The 24,438-nt window shown below is 43.0% G+C and overlaps 2 protein-coding genes across 3 annotated transcripts in view; both read right to left on the bottom strand.

Moving 5' to 3' along the window:
* Positions 1-346: 346 nt before the first annotated feature.
* Positions 347-17,789, bottom strand: has3 (hyaluronan synthase 3). Of its 2 annotated transcripts, XM_020624578.1 has the most exons (6): positions 17,627-17,789; positions 16,198-16,280; positions 5,093-5,186; positions 4,450-5,000; positions 1,896-1,997; positions 347-1,733 (listed from the first exon to the last, which is right to left on the bottom strand). In XM_020624578.1, exons 2-6 carry the CDS (start codon positions 16,204-16,206, stop codon positions 804-806), a joined length of 1,686 nt encoding a protein of 561 aa, XP_020480234.1. In that variant the 5' UTR covers positions 16,207-16,280; positions 17,627-17,789; the 3' UTR covers positions 347-803. The 2 variants fall into 2 exon arrangements, with proteins under 2 accessions (XP_020480234.1, XP_020480233.1); XM_020624577.1 differs by lacking the exon at positions 16,198-16,280 and having other exon boundaries at positions 17,627-17,788.
* Positions 17,790-19,926: 2,137 nt separating this feature from the next.
* tango6 (transport and golgi organization 6 homolog (Drosophila)) overlaps positions 19,927-24,438 on the bottom strand; it is a 42,666-nt gene continuing 38,154 nt past the window's right edge. The window contains exons 17-18 of the mRNA XM_020624569.1: positions 22,323-22,436; positions 19,927-20,339 (exon numbers count right to left, since the gene is read on the bottom strand). Of these exons, the coding sequence (XP_020480225.1) occupies positions 20,163-20,339; positions 22,323-22,436 (291 nt within the window). The 3' untranslated portion in view covers positions 19,927-20,162. The remainder of the gene's footprint in view (positions 20,340-22,322; positions 22,437-24,438) is intronic.

The following is a 24,438-nucleotide window of genomic DNA, read 5'->3' as shown; positions in this document are numbered from 1 at the left end:
AACTCGTGTTGCTGACAGTTTCAAGAGCTAGTGGATTCACAAAATTTTGTCACAAGCCTTTCTTACTGGTTAAATGTTTGTAAAACCCACAGACGGATGTACAAGGTGACCAATAGCACCGATTTATGAAATGAATAAAAATGACAACATATGGACAAACTGACAGCAACGATACATGTCAAGTGTTTGTAGGCATTTACACCACTTTAAAACTTACTTTGTTTCACATACCCCATAATGTCAGAATGGATCTGCTGGTCCCTACCTGAAATATATTGAGAGCTGCACTGCAATTTTACTTATTGGTGTTTATTAGAAAAGCTCAGTTGTATTATATTTTATTTCCTTTTTTTTTTTTAAATGAAGATGAAAAACTGACACACCAGTAAGACCTTTATTTCTTACTCACATTTAGCCCCTTTTGCTGTTTTATTCAAAGGCATCATAAAGCATCCTTTTGTCACAGTATTACAGCTACTACCTAGTGTTCTTCTGAAGAAGTCAATAGTGCATGTGTATGAACACTTTAACCTGGATCAGTTCCATTTAGTTTGGTTTTCCAATAGAAGCACCACTGAACTTGATATAAATGGGAAAGCTGTATGGATCCCCTCATCTCTCCGTCTCCCCAAATTGGATTCAATTCCTGCCGCTTGGATTTCAGGTTCACACCTCTGTAGAACATGTGTTCCTGGTTCACAGCTCATCACTCCAGCAGCGCACAGGGTCAGCAGGGACCTTGCTAGAACCATAATGCAGTGAAAATCGGCATGACTGTTCTGCTAGTACCTATGGTGACAAGTTTATGCCTCCATATATGGCAGGCGATACTGATCTTCCTTCTTGTTACACCGTTTGGCTACAAGTGCCAGGTAGAGCACCAACAGAATAAGCCAGTAGCAGGCGTAGATCATTGTCCCTGATATCAACAGGGCTTTCTCAGTCTCACTGAATGTTTCCTGTGTTTCACAGTAAATTGTATATGCCACACCTCCAAGCAGCACCATTGCCCACACTGTAACAGGTAGCGCACCAATGAGGTTGACCACAATCTTTTTACGGCCTGAAGTGCCCCATCCAGCCTTATTGATGGTGAGCAAAGCAAATATTTTGGCAGGAAGCAAGCTGGTCATATAGAGCAGAGAGTAGAGTGACATGAAGATCATGACCAGGCTCCCACGCAGGAAACAGGCATAGGTGGCCTTCACCATCCCAACCAGCTGGACCATCAGTAAGAACAGCAGTATGCTCCACAGCTTCCCATGGTAGAAGAGATGGATGACCGTGGCAACCAAAAGGAAGGGGAAGAAGCCAGTGACCACAGACTCATAGGTCATCCAGAGGCTGTGCTTGTGAAACCACAGGGCATTGTAGAGCCACTCACGGAAGTAGGACTTGCTCCATCGCGTCTGCTGGTTAAGCCAGCGCAAATACTGGGCTGGTGTTTCAGTCTGGCACTGTGATCGTGCTGTGAATTTTGTCTTGTAACCAAAGCTGAGCACCCGGTTGGTGAGGTGCCGGTCATCACCGAAGCTGCATTTGGAACCTAGAAATGTCTGGTGGTACCAGGGCTCCAGGAAGCACTGGAGTAAGGAGTTCCTGTACATTCCCAAGGGGCCACTGATACATTGGACACATCCAAAGTAGGACTGGCAGGCCCGCTCGATGTTGAAGGCCATCCAGTACCGCACGCTGCTGAGGAAGGAGATCCACGAGTCGTACTTGTTGAGGATCTGCAGGACAGCAACATGTAGAGGTGGTAAGTTAGAAAAAAAGTGAAAGAAAAATCTTATTGGTTAATTGTACTTTTACAACACAGTGTTGTCAGCTTCCAGTCATCTCTCTCAGTGGCCTAAGAATTTGTATGTTGACTTTCAAGCCAAATATTTTAATACCTGTACATCGCCACCAACTCCTCCCACCATTGGATCATCCTCAAGGATCTTTAGCATTTCTATGGTACATGCTGGGTCTAGAACTGTGTCTGAGTCACACACCTAAAAAAGGGACAATAAACAGGTTACAATAATGCAGAGGGACTCAAAAATATACAGCCACTAATCAAATGGAGGCTGCAAGTGCTTCAGAACACTCGTACTAAAATCGAAGAGACAAATGAGAGGCTGCTGACTGATATCCCAGCTGGTTGTAACTGAACAGCAAAGACACAAAGGACGTGGAGCAGCTGGCTATGGTTGTTCAAAATAGGTTAAAGAGTTTGGAATGTAAATAAGTAAACTCTTATTTGCAGTACAAGTGGTCCAATGTTAGTTTTCAGTTGACTTTAGTGCCACTAAGCATTTAGTGGGTTTTATGCTAGATGAATTTCAAGTATAGTTTCTTTATTTCCTGTGATCATTTTAAAGCAGCATCAACTTGGATTCAACACAAATTTGGATAAATAAATTGTCTACCAGTATTTTCCTCCCTGCTATACTACACCCCCTCTTTGCTATTTTGCCATTTTACTCCTTTCCCTTTGTAGCCAGTGTTGTCAAGATCTGGACCACAATTCTTCCACACCCCCACAGATCAGATGCTTTTTTTCAAACCATTACAGGTCATTTCAAAGATGGACCATGAAGGCTTTCTGTGCAGGTACAACACAGGATAGGAGTAGACCTGTTCATCCCCAAGAGCCTTGTTCTGTAGAACAGACGGTGTGTGACAAAGAACAAGACAAACCTAGGGTCAATACAAGTTTGGCATGTCAGAGACAGAGAGCATGAGAAGCACCCAAATGGCCACATATAACTCACGGTAGTGTTAGGTATTTTTAGTCAGATAGATGTTGGATAGATACTTTATGTATTAGAAATGTTTAGTGGAGATAGGATGGCTAGTTAGACTGTTAAATGCTTAGTCATGCTTATGAATTTCTACAGGGTACATCTGGTCAAGGATAACTAGAGAGAGAAGTTGATGACTGTCAGCAGACAGGGTGTTTAATATTATTATTATGACGTGTATAACTGTAGCCTTAGCCATAATATGTTCTTATGTTTAAGTCACGACATGTTACTAGAGGTCGTGTTAGAATGTTTTTAGCTACACACCACTTAATCAACAAACACACACACATTGATTTGCTTCATGTTTTGACTACTGCTATGGCCAGCTGCAAAGCTGGCACCAGAGACGTCTTGGTTGACGTTTCTGTGTAGTATGGGGCTAGCCCAACCGAGGGGATATAATGTATAGGCCTGGTGGGTTCAGGGTCTTTCATCTTACATCTGCCTGCGTGCAGGTTGGAGGTGCAAGATACCTGAGCGTGTAATGTTAATTTTTACCTGTGTTCATGGAATAAATCAGCACTGTTTTGTAGTTACTTGGACTGTCTCATCTCTCAGAGTCAGTATGGTAAAAAGTACCAGGTACAACAGTAGTGTGTGTCAAGTATGTAACACCGAACGTGATACGACAGTGGTGTGAACATTGTACTACATCAATATTATGGGGAAAAAAACAAAAAACAAAAAAAAACAATGCTTGTGTTACTGCTTTAGGTACGAAAAAGGACCCGTGTCGCTGCAATGGTGCCGAAAACCATGGACTCTATATTTCATGCACATTAGTTCTAGAGCTGGTTATTACTGCTGAGCTACACCACTGCCGAGTTTCTGGCTATACTGACCACATGTTTCACAGACAGGACAGGTGGGGCAAGGAGAAGAAGAGCAGTTCCTGCTCGTGTTCGTTTTGACTCTCACTCTGACGGTGGAAAGTTAGAGTCGTTTAAATTGTGCAGTAAGGCTATGACTGTCTAGTGTGGAGATTCAACACATAAGCCTATAGATGCTTATTTACCACGTGGTACCTTATAGTACACTTTATGCATGTATTTAACCAGATGAGTTATTTTGTAGTACTTGAAGTTTTACTTTTAGAAGTACATTGTTAGCTGTAACAGTATGCAAACTGTTGGGTTTCTTGTTTTAAATACATTTTATTCAAAAGAATGTGGACATCTGTATGCCCCAGCACAGAGACATCAAATCAGCTTGTGTAAATGGGCCTCCCCCTGATGACTACGGCTACATACACTCAGCCACCCCTATGTTCACAGTTTTATTGGTGTTCAAAGATGGGGCATACTGCCCATGTCTGTAAAATTATAAAAAAAATTCCACAGATTTAAAAAAAAAAAAAAAATTCTCTGAAGTCACTGCAGTGACTAAACAGAAGAGGTGCTTTTTCAGCACATGATATGAAAACATGATGGGCTATAAAATGCAATGCAGGCCAGTGATCTGTAGGAGGATGAGGTTTGAAAGTGGGTGTTCTTTCAACTTTTTACAACATGACAAGCAAAGTACTGCAGAACAAAGGGATACCATACCATACATCAGTATGGTAAAATGCAAGATCAATATTTTTCACATGGTCCTAGTCCTTTACTATACAACACACACACATACGCATACCATTCTGTGTGTCTGTGGCTCATACCTGCACATAATCCACACTGTTCCCCAGTGCTTTAAAAGCTGTGTACATCACTTCTCTTTTCCCTCCCCACTCCTGCATGATACAGGAGTAGCGGTAGCCTCTGATCAGCTGAGCAGCTCGTGCCGCCTCCTTCATGTGCACTGTACTCCTCCCTCTGCCTCCAACGCCTCCTTGTCCGCTCCCTTCACTGTGGTAGTTTCCCTTCCACACCATACTGCCAACTTGGTCTGCCCCACCCATCACCTCCTGGAAAATGTCCATCATGTAGTGGTCTTCCTGGCGGTTTCCATCCACCACGAGCACGACCTTCAGACTAGGGAAGGAGATTCGTCGGATGCTGTGCAGACACTTCCTCAGGTAGTCTGGGTCCTCCTGGTAGGCGGCGATACAGAGGGCCACAGAGCAACAGAGGTGCTGAGGTCGGGTGGGGTTCCTCATACGCTGATGCTCCCAGAAGGCAAAGAGGCTCTGGAGGAAAAGGTGGAGGAAGAGGCAGGCACCGTAGAGGCCAAAGGAGAGGTGGTGCTGCTCAGTGTGGAAGAACTGGTAGCCTTTGTAACAAAAACATCATGGGAATGAGTAAAACCAAAAAATGATTATACAGCATTTTCTCTGCATGTCTAATTGAAATTCACATGTTAACCTGTGACATATGCCAGCAGGACGGTCAAGAGGACCACCGCAGCAAAAAGGGTGGTCACCACGATGTTCAGGGCAGTCCTGCAGCGAGAGGGCATCTGGAGGTGGAGAAGGATGGGAGGGTAGTGATGTCACCGTGAGAATCAGAGTAAGAAAAGTCCAGTTCAGGGAGAGGTTGAGGAATTTGTGGAGGGAAGATGAGGTAGGAATGGAGTGAAGGAGGGGAAATGGAGGGCAAAGAGTTCATGTTATAGAGAGCGAAGGTGTCGAGAGGGGGTAGAAGACAAGGTGGGCAGGGGAGGAAAAAGTTATTTCAGGTTGGTAAATTGTCTTCAACCTGCCTTTCTCTACCAGACATTTATAGCACTGCCAGTGACTGCTGCACAGCATTTGCTTCTTAAATGCATATGTATGCAAGTAAGTAAGCTCTCTCTCTCTCTCTCTCACACACACACACACACACACACACACACACACAGAGCACGTTTGGGCCAGTACCAACACTGCTCTGTTGTACACATCGGGTGAGTGAACAGGGCCTCTGGACTGAGAGCGTTTTCCTCCTCAGTAGTTGACCCAAGTGCCATTTCCTGTTTTTTTTTTCTCTTATGTAAAATCTTTCATTAGACACCATCACTACAGCTACTGACATCATGGAGAGATGGTGCCAGAAGCAAAAGGAGAAACTGCCCAGTGTAGCACTGGTTTACAGATACTCCTCACCTTCTGCTACAATTAGCACTAAACTACTGCCAATTACAATACTAGTATTACTGCATTTGTTACTTCTATTACGGCAACTATTACTGCTATTCTTATGGATACTACAGCTTCTACTACAGTGTCTGCTGTAAATATGAAGTCACATCCTGCACAGAACATCAGGAAGAGTTTGCATGTCCAAATCTGATCCACCAATCACTAAGTGAAAGAACTTCAAGCTGCACACCAATGGAACGGCTCTCCTGCATCTCATGCCAAGCCCTCCTCTCCCCTACTCCTTCTCCCATCATCCCCTCTAACTCTCCCTTCTCTCTCTCGGTTAACAGCTCTAATTAAAAGCCAGCCAGGCTTTGACCAGTTGAAACAGAGGAACAATTCTGTCCTTTCATTCATGGAGTCACTTCCTGTCTGCACCTGTCTAAGCCCTCGCAGGAGAGAGATATTTAGATTATGTTTAGCTCTGTTAGACACACTGGGACAGATTGATCTGGCTCTCTGAGTGGATGTACAGATTCACATCCTGGCACTGAATCACACTTGCATAGATAGATCCTGACAGAGAAGAGAATCTTGTAAATAGAGGTTTTGTAATACAAAACATTCTCTCAAGTATCATTTTCCTGTGTCATCACATGCCATTTAAAGGCTCTAGGATAATCTCTAAGCAGAACTTTCCCCTGAGAGTTGCTCTAATATCTGTCAAAGCTTGTTCTCTCCTCCGTGTTGGATTTCTCTTTCTTGGTACTGGATCTCACCTGATTACTCTGATAGTGGTACAGGAAAATCTTTTGTGGTACCTCTAATTGCATTTGTTCTCCTTCTAAACAAGTGTCAATCAAAAGACTGAAAAAACAGACCCATAAAGTAACATTTAAGCCCCTAAATGTCCAAGAGTTCAGTGCAATCTTAAGGATTTTTTTTTTTAATCCAGATTACAATTTTAGCTAGATTTCTTCAGTAGAAAAAATGCAACAAGGTTATATATTACACTGCATATTGTTCTGGAATACATGTGTACGCCATTTTTACCACTGAAGAAAGTTCCTGCTCAAAATGCGTGGTGATGGATTATGGCAGTAGTTCTAAGGTAGTGTGGTCTAGTGTCTCTGGGCCACAGGCCAAACAACAAGTGGACAGTAACATCATCTGTTTAGAAGGCCACCATCACCAGAAGGGATTGCTGCAGGTTGGGACCTGGGATTAGTCAGGGAACATCTGCCATCCTATTCCAGCTGCTGCACAGTGGCAACATGGTGCTATATCAGATGACCAAAGTGAAAAATGAAAGTGTTCCTACTCCATTTGTGTGAAATGTACTTACCAGCTTTTTACTGGCTGAATCAAAATGAGCAGCATTAAAGGATATGGATTCCTTTTGCTCTGAAGAGCAAAATGAATTTAATGATGGTAGATAATGTAGGAGTGACAGCAATGTTTAGAGGCAGGTTTCTACTTGAACAGAACCCCAGAAACTTAGAACAGGAATGACACACAATGAAAATTATGAAAGTTCTAATAAAAGTTACTTTTTTTAAAAAAAGGGGGGAATCTGACAGTCTTGTGATCTGCACAGAACCTAAACCTGTGGCATTAAATGAGCCACATGCCCAGAGTGATTTCATTCACCAAGCCTGTGTTCATGTGGTCCAAGCCTATGATTAGATGAACATAAGAGAAAAGCTGCCCAGGACCATCATTTACTAATGACCCAGGATGCAGATTACTCCAAAATTTCAAAGCACATTAAATCAAGAAACAAAAAGTCATTCCAGAGCTAATCAATATGTCCAGGTAAAAAAAATTAAAAAATCACAACAACTAAACAAGTAATAATAGTTCAGTTGTATACCAGGGGCGGTAGCACCTGAGAAGTTTCTATATCCAGGCCATCTGACCGAATAGGCTGGGAATTGTGGCGAAGAGGTGTTACTGAATGATGGCCTGTGACCCAGGCCGGAGGAGTTTGCTCCATTTGATGCAAGGAGGTGAAATCATTCAGGTGCAACACCAACAGCCGGCCTTCAGCTCAGATAGGTGGCTCTCAAAGGAATATGGAGACATGCAAGGTGCTGGGTCACATGACCAGGTGAATACAACTGAGCTAGTAAACCATTGTCACTTGTAGGTAATGCTAGTGTTAGGTTACAGATTAATGGATGAGTTCCTTTAGTGTGTTCAAAAGAATAATGGGTCACATTCACCCACATCTTCCTAAGTGTCTTCTTTTGTCAGGACTGGCTACTGGTGGTGGGGCCAATGTACACAGAGTTTGACAAAAGGACAGGCTACTGGGTGCAGGAGAGGTAAAGCACGGAGAGACAAGGAAGGAGCTGGCTGGGTTGCAGGAGTGAAGGTGAGTTGCCTTGCAGGTCAGCTGAAGCACTGACACTCAATGAGAGACCAAGAGGAAGGAGCTTGTTGTTCAGGTACAAGGGAGCAGGGTCTTGTTCAGGAGGGAACGTTCACCGATCTGGTGAAGAGCACAGGAGAGTATGCATGCACACACGCAATGAACCGGGGGAGGGCACTGGCAGGGGAGTTGGGTAATCTGGGGGGAACAACAACAAACAAAAACAGGAAGTGTATGTTCATGAGTCAGGACGTCCTCAGTTTCTTTGTAGGTTGTTCTTAAGAAAGGTCCTGATTCAGAAACACCTTATTAAACCGCAGAACTATTGATATATTTGTAAATTAAAAGCATGTGCCAGTTGTCCCTAATTAACATAGATTAATGCTCCGCCAGTGGCCATAAGAGGGCACGTGACTGTGGGGGCCATGTGCATGAACTTGCACAGAAATTTAAAAGAAGTTGGGAAAGCCAGGAATGCTACAACAAAAGTGTAAAGACACTGGAGCAACAAACTGCAAACCGAAGAAAAACCTGAGTAGTGATGAAGTGGAGAACAGCGAATGAGCTGCCATATTTAGTAGCATCAGTAGTGGACAGAAAATAAAATAAAAGACATGGGATGCTCTGACTTGACCAGTGAGGGCGCACAGCTGAGGCAACAAAAACACGGAAGAGAGGTACTGAGCAGAGGAGGAGGACGGGCTGGCCCAGCACATCGGGGCCATATGCGGCTCTGTCTGGTGTGCCATCAGCTGTGCACACCCAGTTCTCTAAACTGCCCCAAGTCTGATCTCAGATGTGGTGCTGGACAACCAAACGCTTCCACAGACAGCCTCAACACTGGCCACATCACCCGAGAGACACTTCATTAACAGAAACTCGAAATAAAGATTTACACTTTAAACGTGTTTTTTAAGTAATGCATTTCCTAATTCTAAGCTATAAATAGCACTGCCAATGTTAAAATTTAAAACCTTAAAGACAAAATATTGCTTGCTGTAATTTTTAGTGCAGTGTTTATTCATTTTAAAAAGACCATAATCCTTGGTAAAACAATGGGAAAGAAATAATAAAAGACTTATTGTAATTAAAGTCTTATATTATCTAACTGCGGAACTGAAGAAAACTAAATAACCAGTTATTTCACACACGTCAGTGCTCAAATGTGCCAAGTGTACATAAATTCTATTCTTAAGAACAAATCCCAGATAAGAAAACATCGGTGAATGCCAGTATCTCTGTCAGTGGGTTTTACCAATTAGTTTTTAAGAACAGGTGGTGAATGAGACCCAGTGTTCTGTCCAACACCATGAAAACGATGGTTAGAAAATCCAGTGTACTTAACACGACCATGTCAACACAAACATCTTTAAGCCCAGCCATGTGACCAACTCCTTGCACACTGTCTTCTGAGTCTCCCCTGCTGGGAGATGGAGCGATAGTGCACGTGTACAGTCCATCCTTGGGTTTTGGCCAGACTACTGTTTGCTATGAAACCACCCAGATTCAAATGTGTGCTGGTTTCAGTGGCCAACGGGGATTCAGCAAGTGCTGGAGGATGAGATTATATCCCTGAGGAAGCTCATCAAGACTTTAAACTCAGTACTTCTTCATTCCAAAGGGAAAAAAGTAGTTTACTTCCTGTGGTAACTTTGCATGCATTTGACATGTTAAACAATAGAAGCACAACTGGAAAAAAGTGGAATAAAATCAGTTACACTGCCATCTAAAGTCCGCTGACATTATCTGACAGACAGCAAAAGCCACTGGTCATGCCAGACAGAGTAAATCTGTAGCCGCAAAGCCGATGAGAAAGAGAGCATTTGATCACTTATGAATACAGGTTTTTAATATGAAAGAATTTTTTTTCTTCCTCCTTGCTTTAGTCATGCTTATAGTAGTTTATTTTCTCATAATGCCCATCACTTGGACATTATCACCCATCCACCCAAGGTCTCAGCATATTCAAGTAGCCTGTCGGATACCAACAGGCTTAGGTCACAGACTTGGCAGGTCTACTATGGCAGCAAATGGAAAATCAAATAGACAAGTGTTTTCTCTGGCAATGCCAGATGCCTTCAAACCGCCACACTGAGGTGTTCCTGTCAACTGTTTCCTAACTGTTACTGTCTGCCTGAACAGAAGCAGTGCATGTAGTACACACATGCCAGGAGGCTACACAAGCACTCGAACAGGGAATATAGACATCTATTCTGTAGCTACTGAGGAACTTCCTGTCACAATTTATTTATTAGCCATGAGTTGACCAACACCTATGATGTCAGGCAGAAAAAAAATATTCACACTGCAAACACTCCCCAAACGGCCTGAACACCCTGCTCTTTGTCCTGGATTTTCTAGCTACAGTTACTTTTCCACTTGTTCTCAAACTTTCCTTTCTGCTTCAGTCCCTCTTGAACAAGTCTGTTTTCACTTGTGAACACTTTCATTCACTCTTTTCACCTAACCTTTACATCTGCCTGCCAAACCTCAATTTCAAATCTACTACTGATTTAGTCTCATCAGATCTTAATTCGTTAAACATGCAGTTTGCAGAAGTGAGGACCAGCAAAAAGACGAGGTCTCATCTGTCTGTACTAACAGGAGCTATTCACATCATAAAGACATTCGCTCAGTGCATGACAAATGTTCAAAATCCTTACCTTCCCGACCCAGTGGACCCTCTGTCTTTGTCTCCCCCTCAGACTCCCCCCAGATCCCCGTCTACTGAGCCAGGATGCCCAGCCCTCTCCTCAGCACAGCACACTCCTTGTTCCGTCCCCCTCCTTCCACTTGCTCACACTACATCTTTATTCCTACTTGCTCACAGCCTCCCCACCTCCTGCTCCTCCTCCACATCCCAAGGCATGTAGCCCCCAGCTGTGATGTGCTCAGAGGTATTCAGCCAGCAGCTGATGCTACTGCAGTCTTAAATTTGTAAATAAGAGGTTGGGGGCAGCAATTAGTTTGCTCTCCACATCTGGTGCTCTCCATCTCAGCTCTTGTTTTCCACCATAAGCCTGGGGCCAAAGTGATGTGAAGGTCAAAACTGGGGGGTCAAAGTGAGGAGCTTGATTTCGCCCTCTCTTCTGATTCGTTTTCTTCTTTGCCTTCAGCAATGAATCATCCCCAGGTCTCACCTCCCCCACTTCCAGTCCTGCTGCAGTGTCAGCTCCTCTCTGCATCCCCCCCGTTTGCAGCAGACCCTAAATCCTCCTCTTCCTCTGTCACAGTGTCCCACCTGGCAGACCGACAGCGCTGAGCTTCTCCACAGCTCCCGTCTCCGTCTCCTTTAACCCCCCTCGCCTCGCCCCCTCCCCTCCCCGGACACCGCAGCTAGTTCCCTCTCTCTCTCTGCAATGCAGCCAGCAGCGTCCAACAAGCCAGGGGACTGTGTGACTGAATCCCCCTCTCTTCTCCACCTCTCTGCTGGACTCAAAGCACCCTTTATGGGCCTATTTTTCTACCCTGCCCCTCCCTCTTCTCTCCTGCTCAGAGCTGAGCTGCCGACATCCTGCAGGTTCCATGATCATGGCTGGGCAGCAGCCTAAGACAAATTACAGTTACAGTATGCAGCTGATGCGCAGCTGCCAAAGCCACTCAGACACATTTCATTCAAGTCTGGTAATAGAACGCACACTGCTTAAACTATTGTAAGTAAATAAAGTCAAACTGGTTCCACCCCATCACATTACTGTTATGTCATTTCTCCCAGTCCTGTCTACGTTCTCCGCTCTGGCTCCCTGAACAATGATACACATTTTACTGTAACACACTCGTCATGGCTTCAGCGCTATTCCTCTTTTTCAGTTTGAAAACAAAGAGCAACGATAACTGCCTGATGATCACAAAGGCTTTGATGGTGGCCACCAGAGTAAATTGAACAAAAAGGATTTTTCAAAAACTCAAACAGCGAACCATGGCTGTGATGGGTAATGACGTGCACACCTCCCAGATCTTAACAACACATGGTGTGGAGCTGTACGTCAAACAGCTGAGTGGTTAATTCAACAGCACACAGTATTAGGAAGTAATACTGTTTTTCTTTCAGACTGAGTATAGTTCCATTTCAGAACTGTATTGCAATAGGAGGCGTCCTAGCAGAGCACAGCAAACTAGATTCCCCTTCCAAGTTGTTGAAACATGGGACCATGCCCATTTTTCTCACATTTGTTTCATGGACATAGTGGTTTGTTTACACTTTCACTGGGGTGCAGTAAGTGTCAATTTCTTCTATTTTCTTTGCATTGGTGCTTGATAAACACAGTGGTACAAGTACAGTTTGCTATAAGAACAATAACATGGCTGGACACCACCTGTGTAGATTTGTTTACATGCAGCCCAGAGAAGCTAAATTCCAAGTTTAGACTGTTCCTGATGCAAACTTCTTTCATACCGCCACCCTCGGTCTGTGATACTGTTTGTTGGTAAGAGGATGTGTGCAAATCTACTGCAGTGAATTACAAGATGGTGCACTGCCTCAAAACTGATACATGAATTCTATATGCTTTGGGAAATACAGCTGAACACCTGTAGTCTCCAACCCTGAGATAACTAATAAGATAATCAGGTTAATGTTCTGGGGCTTTTAGAACGTTCCACAGCCACAAACGCACATTACACGCCCATTTTCACAGGCTAATAGTTCCTCATGACAAAACCTCCAGAGGCCTTGTGGATTCAAATTGGTTGAAACAGTGTTAATCAGCCTGAATCCAACTGTCAGTTCAACCATACCCCTGTGCATATTGCTCTGTTTGCTCCACAGCCAAAACAAAGTCTATACAAAACGCCTCAGTTAATTAAAAGCAGAGTCGTTTGATTAGCTCAGCCCTGGTAATATCAGCACAGTAGTAACAAAATGCATTCCAGACTCACCGTTACTTATCAAGAACATCTTTTTGACCCAGTGTAAGTACACCAGGAACACAAGCTTCTTACAAGGAATGCTAGGGAGTGCCAATTAAACAGCTTCTTCCCAAACCTGGAACAAATCACAATTCTGCACAAAGCCTCCTCACACTGGAACCATCACCAGCTAACATCAAGTACAGTATTGTACAGGGTGTTTTCACACTTGGTCCCTTTTAAATGACCTGAACTCAGTCCTTTTACACTGCATTTCCACAATCGGAACCTAACGAGTGATATACCCCATACTTGCCTTAACCATGACCAAGCGTAGCCTCTGGGGATGACGTGGAACATCCTGCTTTATTGTTCCACTACATTTTCTCTCCATCAGTCTCCATTTAGAGGAGGGAGGGGTTTCTGCTCTCTCACACAGACTGTCATTTGTGTGTTTACTCATGGTGGTTGTAATGCTAATATGTGAGGTGTGAAGACATGGGCATTTAACCAATCACGGGCGACTACTCTGCATGCTTGCACCCCCTCCCTGTGTGTAGTCCTGGTACTTGATTTTAGTACTACCTCCTGAGGGGTGCTGAAAATTAGCTCCCAGAATTCCACCGCCGAGTGTAGTGGAAACAAATGCAGAACCCGTGATGAGCGTTACTCAGCAGAACACTTCTATAATGGGAAAACCCCTTTAAAGTGGACCAAGAAAAAAAAAAAAAGGGACTGAATTCTTACAGAGTTCACACTGCCAGTACATTTGAAAGAGGACTCATTTCTCTTTCTGGTCCACTTCAGCTCTGATGGGGCCTCAGCCCTCTTCCTGTTCATACTATAGTGACCCTGGAGCTCTCAGACCTTTACTGCTTTCACATATGACTTACATCAAAGGTTTCTCTACTTCATCTCTTTATTGCATGTGGTAAAGATTCATTCATTCATTCATTTTCTACCGCTTAATCCCTGAGCGGGGTCGCGGGGTACACCCTGGACAGGTCGCCAATCCATCACAGGGCCAACACATAGACGGACAATCACACACATGCACACGCACTCCTATGGGCAGTTTAGAGAGGCCAATCAACCTAAGCTGCATGTCTTTGGACTGTGGGAGGAAGCCGGAGTACCCGGAGAGAACCCACGCAAGCACGGGGAGACCATGCAAACTCCACACAGAAAGGTCCCAGGTGGGGCCCGAACCTGGAACCTTCTTGCTGTGAGGCAACGGTGCTGCCCACTTGTGGTAAAGATAATCAATATAATGTAAAATGAAGCCCCTGACTCTCATACGAGCTGAAAACTGAAGGACACCCTGAGTGCGTCTCTGCATTATATACAGCTGTAGTTTGGGGTGCTCTTTGTTCCACATCTAGAGAAGTGCAGTTGTTTTTTCCTTGCATCCATATGGGTATCAAGACTTAACAGTACTACAGATACCGTCTATTAATCTGGAACTTTACTACCGTTGGTTGTTCAAGTTAAAAAAAGAACTGAATTAACACCACTTTATTTTGTTCACTTTTATTTTTCGTGAGCAGCAAATTACAACAGCATTGTTTTGGGATCACTGGAAAAAAAAAAACTTTTTTTTCCTTTGACAGTACTTTTACTGCCCCCCACCCCCAAATCATTCCCTCCGCCCCTGCTCTGAGCGCTCCGAGGTGAAACTGAGCCTCTGAACGACAAAATCAGCTAATGGTCATTTCCAATCACTAACCCGAGCACGGAATTAACTAAATTATAGGAACGCGGGTTAAAGGCTCCTTGATAAACATACCAGGACAAGGAGACAAACTAGGAACTAGTCGTTAGAAAACTGCGCTTCTCCGTGATGGACGTGCGCTAAATATCTCTGCTGCCGTTTCCGCCCTTTCAAGCAAATGACTGGAAGCGACCCTGGAGCGCTTCGTGTTCGCAATGCATTAGGGGGTCTCGGTTCGGTTCGTTTCAGAGGGATCCGAGTTCGTTTTGATGGCTGAAAGGAACGAAGTGTGAAAACACCCACAGAGAGCTCCAAAAGTCATTATAGGCACAATGGTCTAATAATGTCAATCTAACGGTGTAACCACCTTGTGGACGTGTCTCCAGTGAGCCTGTCTGTGTTATGAACCATTTAGGTCCTTTGTCACACTAATTCGTTCCCTTATGGAAACTGAAAATCCAGTCAACAGTAAATTGAAATTTAATGCTTTGAGCATTGCAAACAAAATGTAATTCTCCTCCATGCTGTTGGGATGGAGACAGAAATCTATGATGCCATCTCAGGATTGTGGCCAATACCATCTCTGCATGGTTCAGTAACATGATCAATATGTTAATCCACTGAATTACCTGCTTAAATTAAGTTTTCACCTTACAACCACTTGCCTTACCATTGACTATGAGTAAGTTAAGTTGGCCAGTGCAACACACTGTGGAAAAATGATTATAAATACAGTCCATTTATGTCAGGTCCGCTCGGGGCGACCTGCCTCTCTTTCTTTTTCCCTCTCCTGCTCTCCCTCTTTGCGGGATCAACGCCTCAGCTGTGTCGCATCGGGTAATTAGTGACTCGTGGGTCGGTGCGCACACCTGAGGCGTATTCCGGTGATTTGTTGGCTTCCTTATTTATACCTCTGGCAGACGCCCCGTCGTCCTTAAATACGTGCTTTGTCTTCCACGCTGACAGTCCCTGTGCTGTGGATTGCATTGTGTACGTTAGTTCTTTTTGTTCATCTGTCCGTTCTCATCCTCCTGCTATCCTAGTTCCTGTCATTAGTTTGTGTGTTTACCGTCCTGGTCTCCTTAGTCATCACTGCCCTTCCCTTGTATGTATTATGGTCCCTGTTTTGTCGTCATGTTGTTTTTATTCCATTAAACCACCCTTTATGTACTATCACCTGGGTCAGCCATCTTGAGTCCAACCCCAGTTCTCCCTCACCCTCCTGGTGAAGGGGACTAAACCATAACAATTTACCATAGACCATCAGAGGAGGACATCTGTACTGTGCATCCCAAGTGAGCTTGGCTGGTACAGTTCAAATGTTTGCTCTGTATAAAGAGTTCAAAGCCTCTTTTGTTTAATAACCACCACTTAAAATAACTTTTTGGTGATATGGGGGCAACATGCCAAACACACAATATTAATAAAGTCAATATCGGGCTCATACGCTGTTAAACTCTCCACTGGCTTCACCTACCAGTTCCATCTCTGATGTTTAGTGCCGGTCAGGTAGCAGACACTGCTTTGAGCTTTTTATGCTGGAAGCTGCTGTAAAAGACACTGAACCAAACAAAGCAAAACAATGAGCTAAACAATGCTACATAGCTTCATAGAACTAGAATTAACTGAACATTTTGACATTTCATTTGATCAATAAAAGATCTTGTTTAATGACTTCAGATGAAAACACCTAGCTGAGGAAAAGTTGGGGCTTCAGGGGTGGTAATAACATGAAACCAGAATCACTCTGTGCCTGTTTAAAGCTTCTAGTTGTGGTGTTTCTTCCCATTTAACTGCCACTTTGGGAACTAGCAGTACCATCATCTGTAGCTCTAATGAGACCTTGACTGAAGGGCACAGTGCACGGTAAATTTGAAAGCTTTTGACAACCACCATATACCATACGTATCCACTTACAGTGCTTACAGCCAAATGATGAATGTTAAAATCTCCCAACCATCTTCTACTCCAGTCCAGAGCAGCTTTGTGAATGAGATCTGATGGGCTCGACTCTTCCGCATCAGAAAGGTTTAGCAATGTGGAAGAAAACTGACCAATTGTGGTACAAATATTTAAAGGATAGTTTAATATTAAGTCTTGCCTGAAATCAATGGCAGATGCTCATATACACTGTACACTAAACAACTCCCCCAGCTGAATATTTGAAACTTTACAGAAAACACAGGGCCTCCAGCAGATGTGACTTCAGAGCCATATGATGGTGTTGGTAATGTGTAGAGACCCAAATCTGCCACAGTGACAGAGCCTGCGTTTCTACACCACCTGCCACAGTGATACCTCAACTTGGGGAAAATATCTGTGGATTGCAAACAAGACTGAAGCTTCTTGTGTTTGCCTCTGCTATGTTCACACAGAGGAGGCCATGCTTCATACAACGCTAGCCTATCGCTCAGTGAAACAAAAGCAGGAATTTTTTTTTTGTCTGTCAGCCTGAGCCTGATTCTGTTTAATTTAAACCCTGCTGGACCCCATCTGGCCTCGTTTACACAGAACACACTAGCTATGGTCCACTCTTCACTTCAGGTTAGTGTTAATATGTGCTAAAGATGAAATGAGCACGTTTTCATGGTAAAGCTGCAGCCACAGCTCCTTAAAAGTCTGAGTTTGTGTAGAAAACCAAAATGAAACTAGGTGAATTTGGTAAATCTTACACCTTATGACATCATCAAGCCAAAACCTGCACTTCAGTCAAGACATTACAAAGAACATTTCACATCATCATATAGTGAATTAAGAGAATTTGTTGCCTTCACTAATTCCTGCACAGAACTAAATCCTTATTGCTAACTGAAACTCATGGCCCACTATATGGCTGCCAGTTAACTGTGAGGTCTGATAACTTCTCAGTCTACATTTCGTGGGTGTGAGGACTTGGAACAACTTACAGTACATAGCTCAGTAGCACACTTCTGTGAGTCCAGATCCATGCGCAACAGTCGCCAGCACCTAAAGGCATTTATCACGTGCACCTATTCCCAGGGTAGGCACAGCTGTGCGCACTCAGTAATAATAAAGCGCGTACATTCTAGGTGGCTGTGCCGGTGTATGACCTGGTTCATTTACATAAAGTTACGCCCCGAGTTCACCATATAAGGCGCCGTCAATGGAGGAATATCCGAAAAGACAAAGGACAGAACAGGTTAATGCTGTGTCACCTGTGACGAGAGCCGCTCCAGATGTTTAAAGCACGGTTTGATTTCAATTTAACTGCCAAAAGAAAGACTGGCCGCCACGAGAGGAGGGCGATCAACGTCATCCGCGTCACCATCAGAGGCATCACTGACAACCCTGATGGTCCTAGTGAGGGCGATGGGAAACAGAACAGCCAGGACTCAAAGTGGCATTTTAATGTTTTATGTGACGTGTTTGGACTTTGCCAGATCTTCATCTCCAGGCTCGAAGTCTGGCAGGACGCGAGCCGAGGGCCCTCACAGGCGCCATGATGGAGAGGCAAGATGAAATCGTTCAATGTGTCGTAGAATACAGTTAAAACAAATCAGCTCAGTTCCACACCGCAACAGATTGTTTCGTTTCTCCCCATTATTTCAGAAAATAAAATAAAAGCCCCACTAAGTTGGAGTATATTAATATGTCTGGGTATATACACATTGTCTTTTCATTTTCCTCCAATAAACCAGCCCTAAAAACGTTGGATTGTCTCTTGCCTAAGATTTCCTGCGGTCAGTCCGGCCGCATGTGAAATTGAAGTCCGCCTATAAAACATTCTTTACTCCAAATGTTTGGAAATCACCACTATGTGCAGCTTAGTCTTTCTCAAATATGAAACAAGTCGTGACAGTGATATTTTTTTCAGAAGAGATGGACTACAACCACACAAACAATCAAACATTTTACTATATCATTTAGGAGACATTTCAAACTAAAACTTGAGTATTTGTATAAGAAAATAACTTTTTGTGCATTTTGAGGCTGCATAAAAACTGTTTGGTCCATAAGTTCTCAGAGGAACTGATGCTTTTCTGTTTTCGGACAGTCACACTGCAACCTCGTAAAGAATGAAGTATTTTTACTGTAACACTTAAGTTAAATTTCAAAATAAAATCCAATATTTGTGTAAAGACATTGCTTTTGTTGTGCACTTTGAGGCACATTGGTCTGTAAGTTCTCACAGATGGTTTTCTGTTCTAGAGGAGGCAGACTCCAACCTCACAAAAAATATAGTATTTATACTGTACCATTTATGATACAAATGCTATTTGTATAAAGACACCCTTGGTTATGGACTTTGAGACTGAATAAAAAAATATTGGCCAATAGTTCTGGACAGGAAATGATGTATCTCTTCTAGAAGAGTTGGACCACAACCTCACAAAGAATCAGACACTTTTACCACATTATTTTGGAAGATTTTTTAAAATGATTATTGCAACACAAAATAACACATTTACAGGACAAAGGACATAAATTAATAAATCAGTAAATGAATAGAAAGAGAGGAGAGAGGACAAAACAAGAAGGGGGGTAGGTAATATTCTCAGTTAATCTGGTTTGAGTGATTGGTGCGACACTTAAAACAGTAGCATGGACATTGAGGACTAATATCCTGGCCATGTTGGAAAGTAGATGGGATTGTTATGCAGTTGAAAGTTAGGGTTGTGCCAAATTGAAGTGTATCTTGATTTAGTGGTTTTGTTTGCTTTTGGAAGATTTTTAGATTAAAATACAATATCTCATCTTGAAAATCCATATTTTTTAACCACAAATATTAAGTTTTAACTTCAAAGTTCTCCTAAATGGTTCGGTTAGCATGTTTATTTATTTGATGTGAGCTTCTAGGGAAGCCCCTGAATCACTTTGACAAATTATGGACTATTGAACTATTTGAAAATTCTCCAAACCAATACAGTAAAACCATCTGATTTGTTGTGAGGGTCTTCCTCTGGAACAACTCAGGAGATTAAACACCCGTCTGTCCAGGCTAACTGGTAGCCACAATGAATAGTATGTTGACTTTAAGGTGCAAAATCAGCAGTTTTCCTTTAATCTTGAAATACTGATAAAATAAGATGCATCCTTGAACTTGCTACAGGCGATTAGGACTGCTCTGTTTTCTTCCATGCAAGGTTTTGTGCTCAGCTGTTTGAAGTGGGCAAACCATGGTGGCAGGAACTTCAAAACATTATACCACACAAAGTACATGCTGTATACTCTTCAACAAAAAATACAATGTGTTAAAAACTTTATTTTGGAAGCAGGCTGCTGGCACTACAACAAGTTTAGGGTCACTGTTCAAGGAAGGACATCTATGATGCAGGCTCATGCCGTTGTTCTGCAGTTCTGATCACAAAATCCACGTCTCATGGAGGCAGAACTAGTACTAGACAGCAGCAGAGCACATAAAAATACAGTCATCTGTACATTCAAATTATGGAGGAGTTATGGAAAAATAAAATGTGAGTGCTATGGCAGGACAATGATCTTCTTCTCCAGCTTCTGCTCAGGAAAGATGAACCTCCTCATGACATCATCAAGCTCCTCCAGAGCCAGCCGGGCATGCAGCACCACCACGTCATCTGGGTCTGAGCAGGCCGCCCACTTTAGAGCTCGGTACAGATCCATCAGAACATCACCGAGAACCTGGAACGGCCATAGTGAACTGTCAGAGAGCTGCACACCCCCAACTCCTTATTCTGTATCAACACTATGTCAGCTTGTGCACACCGGTTGCTCTTGTTACATTTCTGAAGTAGCTGCTCAGTGAGTGTTTGCTGGAGTATTAAACCCACATCAACCAGGACTGAATCCTTACTAATTCAATCTGCACTGCAGGCCTTCTTACAACCACAATAACAGAAGTGCTACATTTAACCATCCACATGTGACATTTTTAAAGCTTTGATAGATCAGTGGATTCCCAGACTCCTGGCTCAGTGTTGTCCTGTCCTCACATGTTGCTCAGCCACCTGAATATCACTAACATCCACCCCACTGCACCTGGCCTGTTCGTCTCCACCTTGGCCCCCCCTTTGTGCTCCTGTCCCCCAGGGTCTGCCCTCTCATCTGATCCAATGTCAATTTGTGGATCATTAAACCTGTGCAGCTGGCGCTGTTCTTCCCCGGGTGTTCCACTAATGACAGGACCAGGCCTGGGACCAGCAGCTGGACAACAGATTGTAGTCGTAGCAGTGGCTCCAGAGCCACATCACAGTGTGTTTCTACTCTGTTACCGCAGGAGGAAGCCTGACTCTTGTTTACTTGTTTCAAAGCTACGTACGTGTAGTTTTATATGAGACTAAGTCGAAAGATAAGAGACTATTCATTAGGTTCTGTCCCAGGATAAACTAAATGTCCTTTTAACAACTCTTGCTGACTGACATAGCTACATTAATGTTTTTCTTTGTTTTTAAATCAACACCAAACCCAGTGACAAGACCCAAACCACCAATGAACTGATGTGGTGATGATCTATTCCTATGGGGAGGCTTCATATTCTTTACTGGGTGTTAAGCTTAAACTGATTCTGATGTCGTTCCCTGTAAGAAGAGTGACGGCCTGTTTGGTGCAGGTAGGTCATTCAAGCTTGGAATGATTCAGTTTTATTTGACTTACCTGGTCCCAGTTCAATCCCTGCAACTCAACAGCTCTTTTAGAAGCATCAGTTTGCATTTGTATAATGTATGGCACTTGTAGACACACATGGGACCAGAGCCAAATATTATCGACTAGATACAGTTTACTATGCATGCACCAAGCTCCGGGCAATTAGATCATTGATACTATCCTTTATAATAAATCAGAAAATGACACTCAGTTGTGGCCGTGAAGATTTCACCTGGTAATAATTAATTTGATATAATTAACTTATTAAACTCACTGCTGATAATTTAGTTTTAATAATTTGTTGAACTTTTTTATACAGATTTATTAAGTGTCATCATATAAGCACAATGTACATTATCCATTTATTGGGTGAACTTGCACAGAGTCCCTACTGTGCTATGAATATATGAATTGATCATTGATCACTGATACCTTCAGTGATTTTCATGTGGCCAACTGCACTGCTCACAGTGTAACATAAAGCACCTGATCCCAGCATTTGCTTCTGATGCACATCTACACAAAAGAGGCACAGAGGACTTGTGTCTTCTGTTCTAGCCTCTTGGAATAGCAGAGGGTGATGAAAGAACTTGGTAACCACAACTGACTTCCAGACTACGGTAAACTCTGACTCCATTTGTCTCTGTGTTTAGCACATTTACAATACCTCTTAATCTTAGCAACAGTTTTTCAACCTTCTCTTTTCTTAGTTTATTTGAGCCTTTATACAACGTTGTCTGGTTTTACATATCATTTATTAGTATGTTTCCTTTTGTACTGTCTCGTCTGAAACCAAGTCTCTCTTGAAAAAGAGGCTGAGATTTACCTGGTGAATAAAATAAAATGAAAATTGAATAAATAAAACTAAAATAAAATAAAATTCCATTTCACCTGAAATTCAAAAGGTAAATTACTGACACCAGGTTCTTGTCATGAAGTCACAAAATGACTGGTGTGAACTGGATGGTGAAAAGGGTTTATGGGTTTCATGCACACTAAGTAGGGAGCGCATGTCTGTACCTGGGTGGTTTTGTCGCTGAGGCCTCGAAGCAGCAGTGCAATAACATGGACAGCAGCTCTCCTCACCTCCGCCTCCTTTTCTGTTTTAATCAGAGCAGTCACACAGGAGCTCAGCTGCGCGCACACACACACACACACACACACACACACACACACACACACACAGAACAGTTAGAGAGGCGTAAACAGGAGGATATGGGCCAAAAGCCAAAACACAATTAAATACAATCTGTAGTCTCCAGGTAATAAATCCAGCATGATGTGGAGCTGTGCTGTGTTTTATAGGACACGTGCAGGCCTACACTGCTCAGGTCAGTAACAAAACTAGAGTCAACTGGATTGATGTATTGGTTGGACAATGAAACTACTTCTACTCATGGACACACACATACAGAGTGAGGTTCATAAAGTATGTGGGCAAGTTCATTAGCAAGCTCTGTCCTCCACTGGTTGACAGAGGTGCTTCTTCATGTCAGCAGGCTACAATGAACACACACGTATGCACACACACACGGCAGCATCTCCATTTGAGTGTCTGACCAGCCTGGAGTACAACAGTGTGAATGTAGGCCGAGTGAGTGGGCATGTGTCTTAACTGCCTAAAGGGACTTAGAAAATGAGGGTAGACAGTGGCATGTTTAAAAAGGGAGTTAAAATGCCATTAGACAGAGAGAAGTTCATAATGGCTACGTACTTGGCAAACGTCTGAACCACCTGTCCAAAACACAGTTTTTAAAAATGTGAGAATGCAGGTGGAAGGGTTTAACAGGGCAACAGTGAGTTCCAGGGTTGATTTCACTGGAATGAGTTAATGCTGATGTTATTATTAGGCTCTCTGCATTCTGGGAGACTCACTAATGGATGTTTGGGGTCATGAGAGAGGAATGCAACCTGAGAGAGTACTGCCTTACGTTCAGACTTGGCAACGTCACATCTTCCACACCAAAGCCATAGGACAGAACTGAGTGTGTTCAAGTGCTGGAATGTCAGACATACTGAGTCAGAGTAAAACAATCTAAAAGTCTGATATAATCACAAAAAAAGGAAAAGGAAGATGGGCAACAAAAATGAATATTGATGTCTGACATACTGGAACATAACAGTGTTCATTTCAGCAATGAAAATGAAGTCTTAGTCAATGAGCTGCTGCATCTGTGGAATCACAAACTGCAGCTCCAGATCACAAGGAGGAATGAAGGGGAAGAAAAGAGTGAGAAGGATGAAGTTAAATGAGATTTCTACTGTTACCAGAAAGGAGAACAGATTTAGGAGCCCGACAGTCACTCAATTCCTGTTTCAGAACTAAATTACAATCAAGTCCCTCATAAAAGCCAACTCTGCTTAGGCCCCGTTTATACTGGTCATTTTAGGTCTCTGTTATCTGGATAAAATCCAGATGAGCTTTAGAACACGTTCATTCACACTGAGCCACATACAGTATATGTATGTATCTCTGAAGTGAGATAACTAAAACGACTGCAGTTGGTCTTTGTTGTACCAGGCTACATGATAACCAGGACCAGCCCTCTTCCAGTCCAGAAGTAGCTGGTAAGGTAGGTTGTGTAGTACTGTATTTGCTGAAAACACCAGAAAAGAAGTAACATCCATACAACAGACATTTAGTTAGCATTAGCCAACTAAACCTATAACCTAATAAACACACGAACAAATTGTATTTATCAACTAAGTTGAAGTTTGATCGTCTTCGCAGCTCTAAATCACACCACCACTTGCTCACCTGCACCAATCATCCAGTGGCTGAACCAATCAGGGCCCAGATCAATGCTACAGCAGCTGGTGTGCTTTATTATTTACAAACCTTTAGTTATCTTAATGGGAGGAGCAACTTCACAAATTATAGACCGGTTTCTCTGTTGTCACAATTTTCAAAAATCTTGGAAAAACTCTTTAATAACAGATTAAACACATTTATTGATAGACATAAAATCCTCTCTGATTGCCAATACGGTTTTAGGTCGAACCGATCGACATCTTTGGCCATTACCGACCTGATGGAGGACATTACAAGTGCTATGGATGAGAAGAAATACACGATGGGAATATTTATTGACCTAAAAAAAGCATTTGACACAATCAATCATGAATTATTAATGGA

Source organism: Monopterus albus, unplaced genomic scaffold, assembly GCF_001952655.1.
Source record: "Monopterus albus unplaced genomic scaffold, M_albus_1.0 scaffold332.1, whole genome shotgun sequence".
Taxonomy (NCBI): Eukaryota; Metazoa; Chordata; class Actinopteri; order Synbranchiformes; family Synbranchidae; genus Monopterus; species Monopterus albus.
The sequence above is the reverse complement of the archived record's forward strand: the minus strand, read 5'-3'. Positions and strand labels throughout refer to the sequence as shown.